This window comes from Carassius carassius, chromosome 6 (genome assembly GCF_963082965.1).
Source record: "Carassius carassius chromosome 6, fCarCar2.1, whole genome shotgun sequence".
Lineage (NCBI taxonomy): Eukaryota > Metazoa > Chordata > Actinopteri > Cypriniformes > Cyprinidae > Carassius > Carassius carassius.
In genome coordinates, this window is record NC_081760.1 from 29,755,693 (window position 1) to 29,778,202 (window position 22,510).

Consider the following 22,510-nt stretch of genomic DNA (forward strand, 5'->3'; position numbering starts at 1 on the left):
CATGTTTAATAGTAGTTTAGTGATAGTAAAGATATATATTATAAAAAAAATATATTAGGGGTGTATTTATATATTAGGGGTGTAACGGTACGCAAAAATCACGGTTCGGTTCGTACCTCGGTTTTAAAGTCACGGTTCGGTTCATTTTCGGTACAGTAAGGGAAAGAAATGCAAACATTAAACTGCAGGTTGTTTATTACTATAAACTTTTTTTAACAATTTGTTTACACTTTAAAGAAAATACTTTTTAATAAAATATATAGAAAATAAAAAAAAGAATAAGAAATAAAATACTGCTGCAAAGTTCTCCACTAAATAAAATACTCTCAGTCCCTAACCAATATCATATAATAAAATATAATGAAAAATATAAATAAATAACTATGATTACAGTGCAGCATTACCAATCCCAGCTTGTAGGCCTGCTCATATTTAAAAAATATATATAACTTTTCCAAAGTGTAAAGTGCAGCATCAACAGTTTCAGTTTTTAGACCTGCTCAGATTTCGTTATTGGGTTGGCCCGATCGGAATTAAGAGCAAAGGTCTGTTTAAATGCCGACGGGAGCTGCGTTTGAATTACAATTGTTTTTTTCCTAGTTGTAGTGATGTTCACACTCGCTTGATGCCTTTTGAAAACCTTAGGCCGGTGACACACTGGCATATTGCACCTGTCAAACATAGTCTATTTTGCCGTCAATACTGTTGACGGTGTCCTTTATCAGTAGGCTTTATATTTATGCTCAACATGAAGTATCAAGATAGGTAGGGGCCACTGAGAGGGCCTGTAGATCTCCTACTCTCCTCAGAGAGGTAATGGCCAACAGAAAGGCGGTTTTAAGAGTCAGATGTCTGTCTGAGATATCTTGAATCGGTTTGAATGGAGATTTGCAAAGAGCCGCTAACACCACACCAAGTCCCAGGGGGGAACACGGGACCGTACTGGAGGTCTCAGCCTCAGCGCACCGTGGAGGAAACATGTAACTAAGGGGTGTCTTCCCAAAGACTGGCCATCGAGAAGGGCATGGTAGGCCGCAATGGCCGCCACGTAAACCTTCAGCGTGGAGTGGGTCAACCCTGCAGAGAGCCTGGCCTGTAGAAACTCCAGAACTGAAACAACTGGGCAGTTTGCTGGGTCTAGCTGGCGGTCTCTGCACCATGAGGTGAAGAGTTTCCACCTCAGGGCGTACAGTTTCCTCGTTGAGGGAGCTCTGGATTGGAGGAGGGTCTCAACAACCTCAGTTGAGAGACCAGCTGCTAACAGTTGTGCCCCCTCAGGGGCCACACCCACAGCTTCCACAACTCCGGGCGAGGGTGAATTATCGTACCCTGCGCCTGTGAGAGTAGGTCTGTCCTGATCGGTATCTCCAATGGAGAGCCGTCGAGGAGCGAGACCAGATCTGCGAACCATACTCGGCCCGGCCAGAGCGGGGCTACTGATAACAGAGGGACCCCGTCCCGGCGTACTCTCGCCAGAACTCCCGGGAGCAGTCCAATAAGGGAAAGGCGTACAGACGAAGCCTCGGCCAGGTCTGTACCATACCGTCCAGTCGCAGAGGAGCTGGATGAACTAGAGAGAACCAAAGGGGACATTGTGATGTCTCTTGAGTCGCAAAAAAACACGAAAATGTACCTATGTTCTGCGCACAAAATATTGCATTCAGTCATTCGGTACACACGTGCACCGTACCGAAAGCCCTGTACTGAAACGGTCCAGTACGAATACACGTACCGTTACACCCCTATATATATATATATATATATATATATATATATATATATATATATATATATATATATATATATATATATATATATATATTTTTTTTTTTTTTTCATCTGATGAAAATTCAGAATTGCATCACATGAATAAATAATTTTGCAAAAACATATATTAAAATACAAAACTGTTACTTTAAATTGTAATAATATTCCACAATATTTTTTTTTCTGTATTTTTTATCAAATAAATGCAGGCTTGATGAGCATAAGATACTTCTTTAAAAAACATTATAAATCTTACTGATCCCCCACTGAACGGTGGTATATTTATCTGAAAAACGTCTCTAGGTTACGTATGTAACCCTAGTTCCTCGAGGGAACGAGACGCTGCGTCGAAACGCTTTGGGGAACGCGCCCAGCGTGAGCGACTCTGAATATGACATCAAATCTGTCTTATAGAAGAGCGTGACGTCACAGGCGGGGTGACGTAAGCGACCAGGAAGCTATAAAGGCACGAGCCGTGCAGCTGGCTCCAGCTTCGAGTACCAGCAAGCGCCGGCAGGGGTGCCGGGGGTATGGCTCCGAGACGCAGCATCTCGTTCCCTCGAGGAACTAGGGTTACATACGTAACCTAGAGACGTTCCTCTTCAGGAACTCGAGCTATTCATTTTATTTTTACCTGATACTGAAAGATAATTGGTTGCAAAGGTTACCTTTAAAAATAACTGGTTATTTATATGTGTGGAGGCAAATCAAATTTCTTCTTCCTTTTAGCCTTTTTCCGGAAACAAATTACTGAATGTTATTTGTCATTGAATCATTTGATTATCCATTCTGATTAGATGGTTTACTAATCAGAGGAGAATTTATGCTGTTGCAGTCAATAAAACTCACATGTGCTATCTGAGATATGGAGATTACTAGGTAAAGTAATTAAAACAACAGTTTATGACTGTTGTTACTTTGATTTTAAATATAAAAATATTTCACAGTCTGCAGGTCGGTTACAGCAAATGGCACACCACTGGCGAATAGTGCAAAGTGAGACACTCAAGCCAGATGCACAAATATTCTGCACAATCAGCCCCTGACAGATTGTGAACCATTTCCTCCACAGGAGCTGTTTTCAGCTAGGCTTAATTTTCTAAATAACCATTCTAAATAACAAATTGGGTTTGTTTTGTCAATAAGCCAAACAATAAGACAAAAGAGAATAAGACTCAAACTAAATTCATGTTTAATAGTAGTTTAGTGATAGTAAAGATATATATTATAAAAAAAATATATTAGGGGTGTATTTATATATTAGGGGTGTAACGGTACGCAAAAATCACGGTTCGGTTCGTACCTCGGTTTTAAAGTCACGGTTCGGTTCATTTTCGGTACAGTAAGGGAAAGAAATGCAAACATTAAACTGCAGGTTGTTTATTACTATAAACTTTTTTTAACAATTTGTTTACACTTTAAAGAAAATACTTTTTAATAAAATATATAGAAAATAAAAAAAAGAATAAGAAATAAAATACTGCTGCAAAGTTCTCCACTAAATAAAATACTCTCAGTCCCTAACCAATATCATATAATAAAATATAATGAAAAATATAAATAAATAACTATGATTACAGTGCAGCATTACCAATCCCAGCTTGTAGGCCTGCTCATATTTAAAAAATATATATAACTTTTCCAAAGTGTAAAGTGCAGCATCAACAGTTTCAGTTTTTAGACCTGCTCAGATTTCGTTATTGGGTTGGCCCGATCGGAATTAAGAGCAAAGGTCTGTTTAAATGCCGACGGGAGCTGCGTTTGAATTACAATTGTTTTTTTCCTAGTTGTAGTGATGTTCACACTCGCTTGATGCCTTTTGAAAACCTTAGGCCGGTGACACACTGGCATATTGCACCTGTCAAACATAGTCTATTTTGCCGTCAATACTGTTGACGGTGTCCTTTATCAGTAGGCTTTATATTTATGCTCAACATGAAGTATCAAGATAGGTAGGGGCCACTGAGAGGGCCTGTAGATCTCCTACTCTCCTCAGAGAGGTAATGGCCAACAGAAAGGCGGTTTTAAGAGTCAGATGTCTGTCTGAGATATCTTGAATCGGTTTGAATGGAGATTTGCAAAGAGCCGCTAACACCACACCAAGTCCCAGGGGGGAACACGGGACCGTACTGGAGGTCTCAGCCTCAGCGCACCGTGGAGGAAACATGTAACTAAGGGGTGTCTTCCCAAAGACTGGCCATCGAGAAGGGCATGGTAGGCCGCAATGGCCGCCACGTAAACCTTCAGCGTGGAGTGGGTCAACCCTGCAGAGAGCCTGGCCTGTAGAAACTCCAGAACTGAAACAACTGGGCAGTTTGCTGGGTCTAGCTGGCGGTCTCTGCACCATGAGGTGAAGAGTTTCCACCTCAGGGCGTACAGTTTCCTCGTTGAGGGAGCTCTGGATTGGAGGAGGGTCTCAACAACCTCAGTTGAGAGACCAGCTGCTAACAGTTGTGCCCCCTCAGGGGCCACACCCACAGCTTCCACAACTCCGGGCGAGGGTGAATTATCGTACCCTGCGCCTGTGAGAGTAGGTCTGTCCTGATCGGTATCTCCAATGGAGAGCCGTCGAGGAGCGAGACCAGATCTGCGAACCATACTCGGCCCGGCCAGAGCGGGGCTACTGATAACAGAGGGACCCCGTCCCGGCGTACTCTCGCCAGAACTCCCGGGAGCAGTCCAATAAGGGAAAGGCGTACAGACGAAGCCTCGGCCAGGTCTGTACCATACCGTCCAGTCGCAGAGGAGCTGGATGAACTAGAGAGAACCAAAGGGGACATTGTGATGTCTCTTGAGTCGCAAAAAAAAGGTCTACTTGAGCCCTGCCAAATACTCTCCATATCTGCTCCACCACCTCTGGGTGAAGCATCCATTCCCCGGGCCTCGGCCCCTGCCTTGACAGTATGTCTGCCCCCCATATTTAGCTTCCCAGGAATATATACTGCTCTTAATGAGAGGAGTTTGCTCTGGGACCACACCAGGATCTGGTGCGCCAGCTTGTACAAAGGGCGCGAACGCAGACCTCCCTGGTGGTTGATGTAAGAGACCACCAATGTGTTGTCGGTACGCACCAACACATGGTGACCCCTCAGGTCTGGGAGGAAGTGCTTCAGTGCACAATAAACTGCTAGCATCTCTAGACAATTGATATGCCATGTTAGATGGCAGTCGCTCCACAGACCACGGGCAGGGTGGCCACTCATGACTGCACCCAAGCCGGTGAGGGATGCGTCCGTCGCTAGTGTCACACGGCGACAAGGAGCTCCCAGCACCAGCCCAGATTCAAGAACCAAGGTTTCTTCCACATGTCTAAGGCACGGAGGCAGCGCCGCGTGACCTTGATAGTGCGAGGTGGATTGCCCCTCGGGGAAAATCCCTTGGTCTTGAGCCACCACTGTAGGGGTCTCATGTACAGCAGGCCAAGAGGTACCACGTTGGACGCAGCTGCCATCAGACCCAACAATCTCTGAAATTGTTTGACAGTGAGTGACTGGCCTTCTCTGACTCTCTCGACTGAGCTGAGGATCGACTCGATACGAGCAGGGGACAATCGTGCCTGCATCGCGGTCGAATCCCATACTACGCCTAGATAGGTGGTTCTCTGAACCGGAGAAAGTACACTCTTCTTGGCATTCAGTCTCAAACCCATCTCTCCCATATGTGCGAGCACGACATCTCGATGCCGAGTCGCAACCTGCTCTCACTGAGCTAAAAACAACCAATCGTTGATATAGTTGAGAATGCGGATGCCCTGCATGCGCAGGGGGACCAGAGCCGCATCTACACATTTTGTGAACGTGCGGGGTGAGAGTGCAAGGCCAAAGGGAAGGTTTCGATATTGGTAGGCTTCGCCCCCGAAAGCGAACCTCAGAAACTTCCTGTGTTGTGGAAGGATGGATATGTGAAAATATGCGTCTTTGAGATCTATTGTGACAAACCAGTCCTCGGACCTGATCTGAGCTACAACATTCTTGATTGTGAGCATTCTGAACTTCAGTCTCATAACTGAACGATTTAAGACCCTCAGGTCTATAATCGGACGCAGCCCCCCATCCTTCTTTGGAACTATGAAATACCGGCTGTAAAATCCGGACTCCCTGTCCTGAGGAGGGACCACCTCGATGGCCTCCTTCTCTAATAGGGTTTTCACTTCCTGTTCCATAACCAGACCCTGCCCGGGGCCGACTATCGTCGGCATAACCCCGTTGAATATCGGCGGTGCAAACCGAACTGAATCAGTAGCTTTTTCTACTGTGTGCAGGACCCATGAGATACATTTGGCAGTAGTTTCCACGCTGCTAAATAATCTACTAATGGGAAACAGCCTGGAACACTGGCAGGGTTGGCAGACCGGCCCCCGAGAGGGCGCTGAGGCGAGACGGGCACCGTGTAATGCGGTGTACGCCGCTCCACCCCAGTAGGGGCCGCCCTCTGCAGTCGTGACCGAAACGTGTCAGGACTTCTTAACCGAGGGCCTCACAGCCTGAAGTACGGCCCTCAGATCCGCCTTAGACTGGGAAAACCCTGGTTCAGCAGCCCTCTCAGTCTATAGTCAGAGCGTTGCCGCCCGCGCTCCCCCTGCGTCGGGACCGGAGGCTGGAGCAACGCTCTGACTATAGACTGAGAGGGCTGCTCCCGCCCAGCAGCCCCTCCAGTATATATAATTTCTGAGAGTGAGATAAGTGTCATTATATTCCTCAGAATTTAATGCAAACAAACAATCAGACGAGTAAACACGGTCTGCCTTGTCGGTATAATTCATATCTAACTTCTCACATTCAGATAGATACTGAGTTTAATTCCTCAGAATTAATGCAGTTACCAAACAGACGAGTAAAGACGGTCTGGTTTTGGTAAGATTTACATCAAACCTGAAAATGATGTAGTACACGCGTTGCCTCAGCAACACGCCAGCCGCTTAGTCACACAAACAATATTAATCTCCTCGGAGATAAGTAGCTGCAGCTGCGAGTTCACAGAGGGGGAAGGAACCGCTTCGCGTGCTTCCGAACCTTGAGAATGAACTCTATATCTAGGGAATACGGGTGGAGATAGGCAGAACCGTCTTCGCCCCGTCCTTAGATATGCGAGAAGCACAGTCAGCCCCCTTATTTTATTTTTTCTCTCGAGAGCTGACTGCGTGAGCTGCACTCCTCATTAATGCTGCTCGTTATACAGTTAGGCATAATATGTTTGTGAAACTGATGCTTGTGTAACTGTTTGTCTGTGCAACTGAAGTTTATGCAGCTTGTGTTTGTGCAACTGCGAGCTCATCGACGCCCTCCGTTTCAATCTCCTCGGAGAAAAAAAAAAGGCGGTGCGTCATGGCCGTCACTCGGGGGGGAAGGACCGCAGCGCTCGGGCTTCCGCACCCGGAGATCAGGCAGATCTGGCGGGTGAGGTAGGAGATAGGGACGCGCCCGTCTCCATACCCTCCAGCAGATCTTATCTGCGAACCCAGCGAGTGCAGGCGCCTCTCCGCCTCGGCGAAAGCGGGACCGACACCGCGAGGAACGCTGGCGAAGACTCCCCCTCGAGAGAGTCCTCCGGGATCGAAGCGTCCACACTGGCTTGTACCAGTGCGGGCAGTCGGCTCCCTCAAGAGCCGAAACAGCGTGCCTCAATCCCAGGCAGACCGCGCACAGACCGTGTATTCCCACTCGTGATGAACACACAATCTGAAACGCGATCTGGATTCGCCTTTCAGATGTCTCGTCTTAACTTTGCTCTTTGATTATTGCTTACTCTTCGAGGAGCTAATAGTGACAAACAACAATAAATAAGACTGACAAGACAGAATGACATGCACACACAGAGCGCTTGCTGAAAATACGCGAAGCTGGAGCCAGCTGCGCGGCTCGTGCCTTTATAGCTTCCTGGTCGCTTACGTCACCCCGCCTGTGACGTCACGCTCTTCTATAAGACAGATTTGATATCATATTCAGAGTCGCTCACGCTGGGTGCGTTCCCCAAAGCGCTTCGACGCAGCTCGAGTTCCTGAAGAGGAACTATTTATATTCTTGGCTGAATTATTACTTTAAATGCAGGTTGCACAGCAACACAGTCTGTGATGCTAAACAGAGTGACATTATCTGGGTAGTATATACAGAAAAAACATATGTTGTGACCATAATTGGTGAAGTGCATAAAGTTAAATCAGCTGTTTATAACAGACAATGTTTGAGGTATAAAGTTTTATCACATTTTCTGACACATATTGATGCAATGGGCCTTATCCTTTGCATTGTGGTAGTCTGACAACAGTGATCTAAGTTTTATTAATAGATATTAGATAAATCTCTTTCTAACTCTTGATTTTTTTCAGAGGAAGTGATGTTACTGATAATTGCATTGTAAATGGTGACGTGGATTTTTCTCACATGTTTCTGTTTAAGAAATACTATGATTCCTCTATCAAGCAACCATTTGCTGAATCAATACTGGTGATTAGGATGAAAGTGAGTGTGTCTGCTGAAGTCTAAAGTGAGTTTATTTGCCTTCCTGACAGTCTGAGCTGAATGAACACCCTACTGTCAAATCTGTCAGCTTGTTAAAGGATGCAGTTCAGTTCCTCAGCAAGTATTGATGTTTATTATTGGGTGTTATTATATGTTACTATTTGTTCCGTGTATTATGTAGTAATTTTAATGTAAGCCACTAGTTTGAAATATAGTATGTGGTTTTCTTTTTCACAGCTATACAGCAAAAATCATCATATTTATCTTTCTTTTTTTTATTTAACCAAGTAGAATGTTATATATAAATATGGTTAAGGACAGAAAGAGGTAGTCACCAACAAAGTGTGTTTTCTACTATGGATGATAGGTAAATATCCACCTCATCCAGAAGTATTTTTGTTTTCTGTCCTACAAACTGTCCTGTTTCTATTTCGACTGAATCACAAACAATTTAAGACAATTTTCCAAACCCTATTGACCTGTTAGATCAAAAGAGTGATTAATTTGTGAAACATCTTGAGTTCTCATTCTGTACAGCTAATAGTAAACACACTAGATGTATTATCTAAGAAAATGATTCTCAGGTTCCTATAAGGTAATCTTCAGTGAGACATTAGAATTTATTTGTAATATTTTACTACAATACTTAAAACTTTATGACTTGTTTTGGGAGCAACTTTTTGGCAATATGATATTGCGTTGCTTATTTCAAAATTGTAATATACAGTGAGTTACGCTAAAAGCATGTTCAAATTTAACCTGAAACAGATTAAAAAAGTTATTTTATGTTAGTTGTTGTACTGTATATATCAGAAATGAAATTTCTGTTGAGTGGTGATAAAAGGTTAATGAAAATAACATATCACCTATGCTTAACCCTACCCTAAGCCTAACCGTGTTAACAAAAGAAAACGTTATAATAAATAATGTAATAAAACGTGTTTGCTGAGCCATGCCATTTAGCTATTTTATTGTGACTCATGCTTCACTGGACTTGTAGACCAAGAGCTCTGCATTGCAAGTGCAATTCTGTACCAGGTGAGCTATCAAGCAAGTTTAAAGTCATACATATTAATCAAGTTTACAAATAATTTTGAGTTCATAATTTATAAGTCTTTAATTACTAATTTGTCACTGTAAATGTAATTTGTGTGGCTTAAAAACATAATAGTGTTTTATGAAATTCAGAAATTGCCAGTAGGTTTCTGTAAGGGGTAGGTTTAGGTGTATTGCAATAGAAAATACAGTGTGTAAAGTATAAAAACCATTACGCCTATGGAGAGTCCCAGTAAACCACAAATGCAAGTATGTCTTGAGTGTGTGTGTGTGTGTGTTTTGAAGTGGACTACCACCCATAATTTTGAGAATCACTAGTCTAGTCAGTTATTAGTCGACCATTGTGAGTCAATCCTCTTGTCTAGTAAAGTAAACCTGAAATGAATTTATAAAGTTTTAGGCGCTGAGCCGCTGAGCCGCTGAGACTATTTTGAAACGACAATGATTTTTTTGTTCTCAAGTGCCACTTCTTTGTCGTCTCTCTGGACTGTCTCTCTTATGATCTATATCAGTATATTGATCAGTACTTTATGTCAGCCCGTTGCCAGTTCTCCATTCTACAACCTTAAGAAATATCTCCAATCTCTATTTGCCACAGTTGACCAGTGCCTATTCAGGCGGCAATCACCAAAAGGACTTCTATTTCAGTGCGAGTGCCCTTGTCTTCTTTCTATCTCTAAAGTGAAGAGGCAGGGTGAGATAAGAGAAAACAAACGAGATACTCTGTTGTGGTGACAAACGCAGTGTGCTTCCTTCAGCTCTCAGTATGCAGAAGCTTCTGTCTGGAGACGTATAGGGAGAGAAATGTTGACTTGAAGGTGAGCGTGAGGGGCAAACATATAAGCTCTCCTTGTACCCCAGGAAACCTTCTCACTTCCACCTCCTGCTGAAACGTAGATCAGGCCCTATGTCTGTTTGTGTATTTGAAATGTAGGGAATATTCTTATTGCATCTCTAGGAAAAACAGAGACAGTATGAAATACTGATGAAAAATCATGATAGGAGTTCTTTGAAGAATCTGAATTCCATAATTATGTGTGTATTTCATATAATATTTCTGAACGTATTAATGGCATAACGTTAACAAAGAGTGTCTGAAGCACACCTTGTGTATTCCTCTGATCTTGGTTTCACAGTTATTCTTTTATGAAGGACTGGCTTTATATTTGCTGTGGACATATTAGAGTTAGCTGATACATGTACAAAACATATAAATAAATAAATAAATAAATAAATAAATAAATAAATAAATAAATATGACCCTTTAACACTAGCACTCTCCATTATTTTTCTATTCCATCTACTTTTCTTTTTATAATAATCTGGCCCCTCTAATAATAGCATTCTCTATTCTTTTTCTGTTCTATCTTCTTGTTTTCTCTTTATTTATTAAAAATAATAATAATGATAACTTGACCCTCTAACACTAGCTCTCTCATTTATTTCTATTCTGTCTACTCATTATGCTTTTTATTTTTATATATAAAAAAGCTGCTTTTAAAACATCTGTACACTCTCGTACTCATGAGTCACAAGATAATGACATTGCCTTCGGGAAACAAGCATTAAAGTCGTAACAATATTTATGATGTTGCTTCATTTGATATTTTTGCAACAACATCATGACTATATTGTCATGACTAATAATTAAACCTGATTCCTTTTGTTTGTCCTTTTGCAACTAAGCAAATAAACAACTTTAACTTATGGATGCAGTACACAACTCAACAGATCTGTCGGAGCATAAGCCTGTGTCTGTGTTTATGCGGATCCTGTTGCAGTGTGATAATTGACTCTAAGACCAAGCCAAATATTGAGAATGAAATATGATTCTACATTATGCTGACTCCATTACTGAATATAGGTCAAGGATTCTGTGTCAGGTTTAGAAAACTTTCAGAATGTTTACTTGCAGATATTTTCTAAAAGTATTAAATGATCAAACCCTAATGAAATACCTGATTCCTCATTACATGATCTTTTTAATAATAAAGAAAGTTTAGGTGATTTGGTTAAAAAAATGTTTTTGTTATGCTGGTTGAAAGTCTAAAGCTGCATCCCAAATGATGCACTATGAACTTATACAGTATGTACTTATGCACTATGTACTTATGCACTGTACTCAATCATGTAGTGTATGACTTTTAAAATGTTGACTTATAATAGTGCATATTGTAAGTACGCCATTTGGGATGCACTTTAAGACTTGCAGACCGAGCAAGAATGGAAAGTGTTATTATTGAAATATGCACTTTGTACTGTAATATTTTCTCTCATGTGATCTGACAACATTGCATTCAACCCTCCACTAACTCTCTCATCATGACGCTGTTTTTTGCATGTTTTGGAGGAGGCGTGACTTTGGAGAGAGCTTTGCAGGGAGGGTGGGATCTTATGCTTTCAAAGCTAGCTTTCTATTGATAGCCTCTCCGAAATCGGGTTACACTTTATAATAAGGTTTCATTTATTAAAATTAATTAACTATATTAGTTAACATGAACAATATTTATATTTAAAGTTGTATCTGTTAACATTAGATAATGTGCTGTGAATTAACATGAACATTTTTATTAACTAACATTAAAAGAGATTAATAAATGCTGTCAAAATATATTGTTCATTGTTAGTTTATTTTAATTAACTAATGTTAACAAATGAGACCTTATTGTAAAGTGCTGTCCGAAATCGACTACCCTACCTTTAATATTTCATTGGCAAAATGTTTGAATAGTGTACTCTTATATTTATATTTTGAATTGTTTATTAGTTTGATTCCTGAGGTGGAGCACTGTAGTGATCTACAGATTGTAAGAGGGCCATGCAAAGCTCCACTCGCTGTCTCAGTTGGACCGTATGAACAATGTAATTAAATTCATTAGTGAAGTGAAGCAGGCAGCTCCTCCAATCAGACTTTGTGATGTGGCTACAGAAACAATTCACCTTGTGAAGGATGGGAAATGGATTTGTTATGGCAGAAGCCCTGCAGGGGCAGAAGGACACTTGCTCGAAGAGAGAGCAGATATTTTGAGGACCGAATGAAACTGACAGGATGGAGATCCACACAGTGGCTCTACACACAACAAATGTTTGACAAATGACAGTAGAACTGTAAAAGCAGCGGAGAACTGCATGAGAAACAATGATTTTACATGAATCATGGCAAATACAACTTAGTCAACAGTTTTCAGGTTTTTTTATTTATTTATTTAGTTATTTTTTCTCACACTAAAGAGAACTTATGCCATGAAGACCTCATGTGGTGTCCTTGCCCTGTCGGAAATGTGTTGCCTGGGGTTTTCATTCTTGCTGCGGATGTATTGCTTGCCCAGAGTGTCTAAGCTTGTTGGTGACATGACCAAGATTTTGGTGTCCTGACAGTGTTTGGTGCTTTTGGGTGTGCTGGATGCTGTGGGATTTGAATGACAAGCAGTGTCTTAATGAATTAACATAATGAATAGAAACACAGCCGTATAAGTGTTTGTGATATAATTACTTCTCCACTGTTCTCTTTGTTTTTGTATGCATGAAATTGGGTCAGTCACAGTGTCAAAATGATGACCTGCTCTTGTTATAATATACAAATATAATTATTAATAATAGTATTTTATATATTAATAGTATATATATATATATATATATATATATATATATATATATATATATATATATATATATATATATATATACAGTTCTTTCAGATATGTATTAAATACATCACTTTTGCCTTCATTTTCTTTTTTCAGGTGGTGAAAATGATGATCATCGTAGTGGTGACCTTTGCCATCTGCTGGCTGCCATACCATGTATATTTCCTCGTTACAGGGTTGAACAAGCAGCTGGTTAGATGGAAGTTTATTCAGCAGATCTATTTGTCGGTCATGTGGCTTGCCATGAGCTCCACCATGTACAACCCCATTATTTACTGCTGCTTGAACAGCAGGTAAGATTCAACTAAACGCATGCCACAGAGATTTATGACACACATACTTTTTATCATAGCAACATGAGTGTTTTTCCCTCTGTTTGTTGCATGAATAGGGCTTATCATGCAGTAATGGACACTTAAGATGTATCTTCTTTCTATGAAATATTACTCATAAATCAATGATTGAAATGAAATTGTTATTAATAAACAGTCCAAGTGAAGGACAGGGACAGGAAACAGGCTTAAGCTGACTCAGTATGAATGTCCTTTTTTAACAATAATCTCCACATTTTGAGTTCTGAAAACACAGATAAATAACAACCCAAGATTGGTTCCACATGGTCCATAAATAACTTCACACAGAATTAATGAATAATAACATAATTACCCTGAACTGTTTTCTCTTTGTTCTGCAAATATATAACATGAAGAGGTGCATTTAACTTATTAAAGGGAGAGTTTGCTCAAAAAAGACAATTCTATCTTTATTTTCTTATCTTAATGTTGTTTCAAACATGTATGCACTTTTATTATTATTTTATTTTATTTTATTTTTTTGTCTTTCCAAAATAAATTATTGAAGATGGTTATGAAGGTGAGGGTATATAAATAATGAAAGAAAAAAAAAAAAGTTTTGGGGTGAACTACAGTATTTCAAAGCAGCACAACAAATCTTCATTTTCCCTGTGCACAGCTGACAGAAAATAAGACATGCAGACGTGAATGTTATGACAATAGCACAGGGACCATTAGAAAGCCCTTTAGAGTCAATGATTTTGAGCAAATTTTTAATTAAAGGAATGCTCTAAGTTCAATACCAGCTAAGCTCTATCGACATCAGCCTTGGTGTGTTGTCGATCACCACAGAAGAAAATTCCAACATCCTTTAGTTTGTTAAAAACCATGTTTACAGCAGACTTACAATAGAAGTCTATCAAGTAAATGCTTTGATTAAAATGTTCAAAAAATAAAGAAACAAAACATTGTAATTGAGATGTGATTAAAAATTGATATATTTATATCCAGTTTTCAGCTCCAGTCATGACCATTTATAGCCAGTAAAACAGATAACCAGAGAAGCACTGTAAAGAAAAAACCAAACAAGTATTACATGGGTGACAATTAGATGAAAGATTTAACTATAAGAACAATAAGATTTACGACTGAAGACAGTAAGTCTGCAAACTTGAACATAAACAATGAAATGCAATGAAATCTTTTTTTTTTTAGATGTATCAGGTTTTGTAAAAGCTTACTGTACCTTAGTATGAGAGTTATATAGAATATAGTGTGTTATGTGGCTCTGCACAAAATGTAGCTAATAACCTTTACAGCTCTGCAATTTTTTTTTTTTTTTTTTGAGCACTCAACCAGTTGTAGCCTGGCAACCGTTGCTATCCACCATTAACTTGATCAGGCTGGGACAGCCATAGATTTGCTTCATGTAAATGCACCACAGATGGAATACATGGCTAAAATGCAAGACTTCATGATAAATAATCCACATCATTTCAGGTCCCATTTGGCTTAGTTTGAAATTACACCAGTACCAGGGCATGACAATTTGCAACCATACACTATTCAGTAACCAGAAAATCATTATCAAAGAGTTGAATACAATAAAAAAAAAATCCCAGCTATTTAATATACCTGGCAGTTTTTGATTATTAAAAGTACATAGACTTGTTATGTTGGCAGTAGCCTCTGACATTTAACCTGTAATATTGGTTTTCTCTTTGTCCTGTGCAGTCACAGACTGATGATTGTGTTTAATGGCTTTTGGCCATTTGCAAAGATTTTTCTAATGAAAGCCTGTTTCCACGTCAGAAACACTGTGAGAAATTTGTAGTTGCAACCTACATGAAATTACAATCACATGTGAAAGAAATCAGATCATGTATAAATGTACAAATAATATAGTATTTTCCCCCATCGATTTGTCCAGTTTTTCATCTGTATTTTTGTATATGTTCTTGTCTGTGCTCAGGTTTCGGGCCGGCTTTAAACGTGTTTTCCGCTGGTGCCCGTTTGTGCGGGTGTCAGACTATGACGAGCTTGAGCTGCGGGCCATGCGGCATAAAGTAGCACGCCAGAGCAGCATGTACACACTCTCACGAATAGAGACCACCGTCGTAGCCGTTTGTGACCCCTCAGAGCCAACCAGCCACCCAGACAGGAAGAGCCTTCACAACCACCAGCACAACGGCTGCTCCAACCCCACCAAGAGCAAAGAAGAAATGCAGAGCGACTTGAAGGAAGAATTCTGCTGAGATAGACCTTTAATGTAAGATTCATACTGAAGTATCAAAGCACAGCCGTTTTAACGAATCCTCATTCTGTAAACTGGAAGGGAGTGATGAAAAGTTAAACGTTTAATTGAATATGCTAATATATAGCACATAAACAGCATCTTGATTTAGTGGTTTATGGAGCATGTCTAGTGCATTTTGCTTCAAAATAAAAAATAAAAATTGTGTCACCCTCAGCACTCATCATCACAAAGACCAATATTGTCCAACATCTGAGGAGCACTTTGTCTTGTAAAAGAAATTGTAGATAGAGGCTGCCCTTTGATGCCAATCAGATACTGTTCTCTTTCATCATATGGTTAGCAAGGTTAGCCGGCTACCTGCATTCCAAAGTTTCGATATCTCCCAGGAGCTGAATGCTCAATTCTTGTTAAAATATCTAATGTTTGAAAAGGTTCAGACCGATCCTACATCCTGAGTTTGGTAAATGAATAGATGCGTTGCCAGCACACGAGCAGCTTGGCTGAATCGTGTAGTGAATTTTGTTAGCTTCATATTCGCTCATTTCATCTAAAGCATCTTATGTAATTTATGAGATGGTAAAACAGTTGTACATCATCTTAATAGCATAGCAAAGATCAATTTTGAAATTTGACCTTGTTGTAGACAAAGGCTATGGATGGAATAGCATACCAGCATATTTTTTTTTGTGCCAGAGTGGCAGAGTGAGTTGGAAATTGTAATCCAAAAAGCAATGTGCATTTCGTACTTTAATTTTCAATGTTGATGAAAGAAACAGCTGTTTGTTGTTGTTGTTGTTGTTACATTGTTTCATTGGTTTGCTGATCACATTTTTATTTGTTTCTGTGATAACTAGACGCTATATGCTGAGTTAAACATTCACAGAGCTAGATCTTGTAACGCTTCTGTTTGAAGTGTTTGCATAATGTGTACTGTTGCACATACTATTTTTTAAATATAGCATGCAGTATTTAGTGTTGTGCATTTAATTTGACAAGAAATACAGTAAAAAATTATATATATATATATATATATATATATATATATATATATATATATATATATATTATACAGTTTAAAATAACTAATTTCTATTTCAGTTTATTAAAAAATTAAATGATTAGTTCTAGTGATGGCAAATCACAGATTTTCAGCTGTAATCACTCCAGTTTTCAGTCACACTCTCCTTAAGAATCCATATATGCTCTTTTGTTGCTTAAGGAACATTCCTTATTATTTCTTATTATTATCACAGTTAAACATATTTGTGCTGTTTAATATTTTGTAGAAACTGTGATGTTTTGACATGATTCTTTGATGAATACTTCAGAAGAATAGCATTTATTTGAAATATAAATATTGTGTATTCTTTTAATGAATACTTCTAAAGAATAGCATTTTTTAAATATAGATATTTTGTAACATTATAAATGTCTTACTCTCACTTTTGATCACTTTAATGCTTCTATAGTGAATAAAAGTATTAATTTCTTTAAAAAATATATAACTAACATTGAATGTTAGAGTACATAATTTAAATGCTTAAATGAAATCAAATGGACTATGAACTAATGAACTAATATAATGTAAAACAACAACAACAAAGCTAATTTGTATATTATCCATTGAGAAGGCTGTAAACCCTCTGTTAATTGTCTAAGTGGACAACTGATGCCTAATATCAGCCAATTAATTAGACCAACTGACTATATGAAATATACTGGTGTATTCCATCCAGAACACAGCCAGGGTGTAAGATAGCTATGGTTTCGTCGGGGTACATTTTTCAGTATAAAACTCCCTCCATTTGCACATGCATTTGCTGAATGTTTCTCGTCCACTCTGAAATGTCAGAAAATGGTCAAATCCAATTGTTCATATGATTTTTTTTTTATAAAAGCTCACTGAGATAATACCGATAGACTAGGCATAAGTTCTCACGCTGTTCTTCTAGCCTTATCAGTTTATTACCAATATACTGTATCTTGCAATTAGTCGCCACTGGTTAAAAAACACAGTTGCCCTCATGTTTGCTGCACAACAGCAAATGCAACTACTAAATGTTCTGTTGTCTTTGTAGAAATGTAAAAGGAAGATTGTACACAGTAACATATCTTTAGCAACGCTGTGAAAGTGAATAGCACATAACAGACAGAAACCGGTAAATATGTAAACATGGCTAAACGTGTCACCATTTTCTGCAAAGAAAGATAAGTGCTATTTTTATTTGACCTGTATCAAGTAAACCCCTGAGACTGAAACTGGTGTGATTTCATTGGCATTGCATAATTATTTTTAATGGAATTCAGTATTTTTCAACTGCCAGCCATATTCTGGGAGCGATGCTGGTGTAACTACAGTACATGCTTATCTGCCAACTCAGTGACTCTTTGGCACTGACTATAACTGAATGTTACAGTGATGATTATAGTATATAACCTCTCATCAACCTTACGATCACACAGTTTCCACAACAAAACAACTCCTCATATTGCTTTCTAATCATCTACATCCCAGTCTTTGAGTTTTTTTTTGTCCATTCTACCCTTTTCTTCTTATTTTTTTCCGTTCCTTTCCGAACTCTTCCAGGAAAGCTGGTGTTTGGTTTGTACTGTTCAATGAAGCTTCCAGCGGAGCAGCAGTGAGGGGTCTGTTTCTCAAATTGATGGTCTGTGATGTATGTGTCCTCTTGTTGTTGATCATTGGGCCGTTCACATTCTGGCCTGGTTAGATCTAGTTCGCTTTCTTCTTTAAAGACAGTAGTCACGGGAGAGCCTTAATCTTTTGAAAGAACAGACTGATGAGTTTCTAGGAAAAAAAAAAAAAAAAAAAAAAAAAAAAATATATATATATATATATATATATATATATATATGTGTGTGTGTAAATAAGTATTATGTTTTCCACACTTAATTTTGATAATCATAAGGTTCCTCAACAATGTTTTCTTAATTAAGGTAACAAAAGACTGGGGTAATGGCTGATACAAGTGAGGCTTTGCATCTATCAGAAGCAAAATATTGATTTAGTAAATATAAACAAATATAAAAGTATAAAAGTAATAATAATTTATTATTATTATAGCTTTTGTCATACCTCTTTTTTTGTAGTCTTGTCAAAAATAAAATAAAAAAATAGGTTAAAGATAAAAGGTTTTTCTTAAAATGGATGAAAGAATTTCAACACCTGAAAGGACTCTTACCTTGCTTAGCTTCAGAGTGATGCAAGTGCCCCATTTAAAATTCTCTCTTATCTTGTCCTTAGGTTGTCTTTCAGGGTTTGTACTTAAGTCTTATGATATGCTCCAAGTCTATGCTCTTGCTTTGTGTCTTTATTTTAAGCACTGTGTTATGGGGATCCATTCTGCAGGGCTCATATGTTTAAACAAATAAATACTATTCCCCCAAAAATGAAAATCTGTTGTCATTTACTCACCCTCATGTCATTCCAAAATTGTCTTCCTTCTGAGGAACACAAAAGAAGATATGTTCACACAAAGACAAAATAAAAAAAATTTGGCAACTGAGATATTTCTCAAAATATCTATTTTTGTTTTTCGCAGAAATAAAAAGGTTTGCAACATTAGGGTGAGTAAATGATCCAAGCTCAAGGTTTATTATTACAGATTTGCATAGATGTTTCTCCAGCAGAGTACAGATAGTTTTCCTCGGTTCTTTTTGTTTTACCCATTTAGAAGCAATTAGGCTGTAATCCATCACTAAAAAACACAAAACAAGATATATAGCTTGATTGGCCTTAGGCATTAATTGGTTAAGCCTGAGGAGTGCTGGCCACAAACTTGACTCATAAGTTGTTGCTTGAAAAACATGTCTGGAGGCCTTGGTATGCTCACCCTCACTGCACCATCAATTGCAAGTTTAATGGATTTTTTCCAGGTGAGGAAAGCCAGCTGTGGCCACTCTGATAAAAGCTGTTTGTGCTCACTCTTAGTGCACATGTGTGTACCCAAACATGTATACATAAATGCATGTATACAGCATATATTCATATATTCATCATAATATAGTGATTTATTTTAATTATATATATATATGTATATATATACAGTACAGACCAAAAGTTTGGACACACCTTCTCATTCAAAGAGTTTTCTTTCTTAATTTTTTTTTTTTATGTTTGTGCTTTTATTGTGTATTTTTGTGACACTTTCTTGTGTCCTTGTCATGGTAAAACATTGGTTACATTAATGTGGGCATAATTAAAGGATGTCAAATTTTAAGTTGAAAACTATTATTATTATTATACACAAATAAAGGATTGTGAATCCTTGTAAATATCCCTGATAAAACCTAAAATTAAGAATTGAGTAAAAATTGTACAAAAGTATCTTTACAAGCCTTGATGTTCATCTATAATACTGTTTAAAAGTTTGTGGTCAGCAAGATTTTTTTAATATAATAATTTAACTAATAAAATAATTATTTTATTAATCAAGGATCAGTTAATTTGATAAAAAAGGCAATGTTACAAGATATTTAAATGATAAATAAATGTTTCACAGTTGTACTGCTTAGTAAATTTGTGGAAAATGTTTTTAACTTTGATGATAAGAAATATTTGATCACCAAATCAGCATATTAGAATAATTTTTGAAGGCTCATATGATACTGAACTGAACTAGAGTAATGGCTGCTGAAAATTTGACTTTGCCATTACAGGAATAAATTACACTTTAAAAAATATACTGTATATTTTACAGTTTTATTGTTTTTTACTGTATACTTAATAAAATAAATGCAGCCTTTGTGAATCACACAAATTTTCAACCCCAAACATTTAAATGGAAGTGTACATTTCACTGTACATAAATATTTAAAGAATCATCAATTTAATGATTACTCAAGCTTTTACCTTTATGAACACCGCCTAAATAACCCATGGACAAATATAGGTTAATGAATCTCACACAGACAAAGCAACAATATCAAAAAAACTCAACTTTGTCCTTTGATGTTGTTCGAAAAAAAGCACTTCTTGCATTTTGCGGCCTGGTTCTTGTCTCATATCAGCTCTTTCAAACACTTGCATTGTTCTGTGTTGTTTAAGTGGCTTCCCTTGACTCTTTTGAACCTTTTTTCTTGCATAGTTTCTTTGTTTCAGTGTTAATTTTGTTGATGTTCAGCATCTTACATATCAGTAACCTTTAATTTGTGCATAGCTGCACTGCTCTTTTGGACAAGCCTATAACTGATTTTCTTTGAAACAGGCCAATGCACCTGCCTAGCGAATATGCTGAGACCATTTGAAAGTATTAACAATGAATGTAAATATGTCACTGTCATGTTTTGACAGTGCTGTACATTCATAGTATATAGTACAGACAATGAATGAATGATTGCACCATTATCAACTCCCATCTGTCTGAGTGAAGACTTGTGAATGTTTACATGTCAAAGCATCAGAGCATGTCCTTCTTGCCTTATCACTGCGTTTCTGAAATCTATGTATGCTTTTTTAAGTTAAAAAGGCCGCTGCATTCAGCAACTCTACAGTATGTTATAGTTTGTCATGTATTTTGTTGATTCCAGTGTATATAGAATAAAGAAACATACATTGCGGTCCCCAGATGTTTAATTGTGTTTGAGGTCTGAGGCTTTATAGACTTATGTGAGCCATTCATATTATAATTTACCACATGGACATTTGATTTACTGTGTGTACTGTAGTTATGTAAGTACTGAAAAATGTTTGTGCAGGTTCTTACATGTATTATCTAACACAGTATTATTATATTTAATTAGATACGCGTTGAGATTTTACATTTAAATAAAAAATGATTGTATAATAATCTGTCATATAACTATAAGCTCAAATTTTAGTATGCTTTATTGATAGCTTGTGACAAATTAGCATTTTAACTGAATGTTTCAGCTGTGGTTTCATTTTTAAAACAAGCAAACTTGCCATTTTCACTGGCTAAATGATTATACTGGTATACAAGCATGCTCATTTTTCGATGAATAGTTCACCCGAAAATGAAAATGCACTCAACCTCAGGCCATGCAATAAGTAGATGAGTTTGTTTCTTCATATAAACAGATTTGGAGAAATTGACATGACTTGCTCACCAGTGGACCCTCTGCAGTGAATGAGAGTCTGAGAGAGCTGATAAAAACTCATCACTTTGAATCTTGGGAATGGAAAAATAAATCCATCATTAAAGTGTTTTAACTTTAAACCATTGGCTAAAATATGAGTCTGTTATTCATTATTCATAATACTTTCTCCTATCCCGTTGTCCCCTCACATCAAAATCCACTGACATATTTGTTTAGATCTGTTTTGGACTTAATCTTTGCATAGTTCTCTATTGATTCAGATGGCTTTTACATTACATACAGTAGAAGTTAATTGATGGACTGGAGTTGTGTGGATTATTGTGATGCTATTATCATCTGTTTCATCTCTACATTCACTGTAGAGGATCCATCAGTGAGCAAGTGATGCAATGCTACATTTCTCCAAATCTGTTCAAAAGGAGAAACAAACTCATCTACGTCTTTGATGGCTTGAGGGTGAGAAGCAAATGTTCATTTCTGGCTGAACTATTCCTTTGAGGAAAGTTAAAAACTGTGGCATAAAGCTTGCTGTTATGTAAGACGTGTTTTTACAAATGACTAGCTTTTTTGATAATGGTGTTGTCTGATCTTGCACATGATAGAGCGGTAATTAATTAGTGCAATGTTTACTGTGATTCTTAACTGTGTTTTTTTATTTGAATGTGTTTGGTTGAAAAGCTCTGTATTGCCAATGTTTTTGTTAGATATTCTGACTCTAGTGCAAGTCTTGTAATTGCCAAAATGTGATTTTTGGAAATAAATGTGTTCAAAGGCTTTTAAAATGACAAAAGTGAGATTCCAGTCCTCATCTATTTGACAGCCCCATGGAAATACTATTTTGAAAAGAAATAATTTCTTCTGATTTTACTCAAATTGAAATAGGGTCAGCTGAGCAATTGAAACTAAAATCCCCTCTGTACTCATGTGTTTATGATTTTAGTTGTAGCAGATGGG

At 38.0% G+C, this 22,510-nt stretch overlaps 1 protein-coding gene across 1 annotated transcript in view; it reads left to right on the forward strand.

Annotated features, from left to right (window-relative positions):
• LOC132141976 (neuromedin-K receptor-like) overlaps nt 1–15,625 on the forward strand; it is a 36,122-nt gene extending 20,497 nt beyond the window's left edge. The window contains exons 4-5 of the mRNA XM_059551624.1: nt 13,025–13,221; nt 15,194–15,625. Coding sequence (XP_059407607.1) covers nt 13,025–13,221; nt 15,194–15,476 — 480 coding nt within the window. The 3' untranslated portion in view covers nt 15,477–15,625. The remainder of the gene's footprint in view (nt 1–13,024; nt 13,222–15,193) is intronic.
• Nucleotides 15,626–22,510: the final 6,885 nt, after the last annotated feature.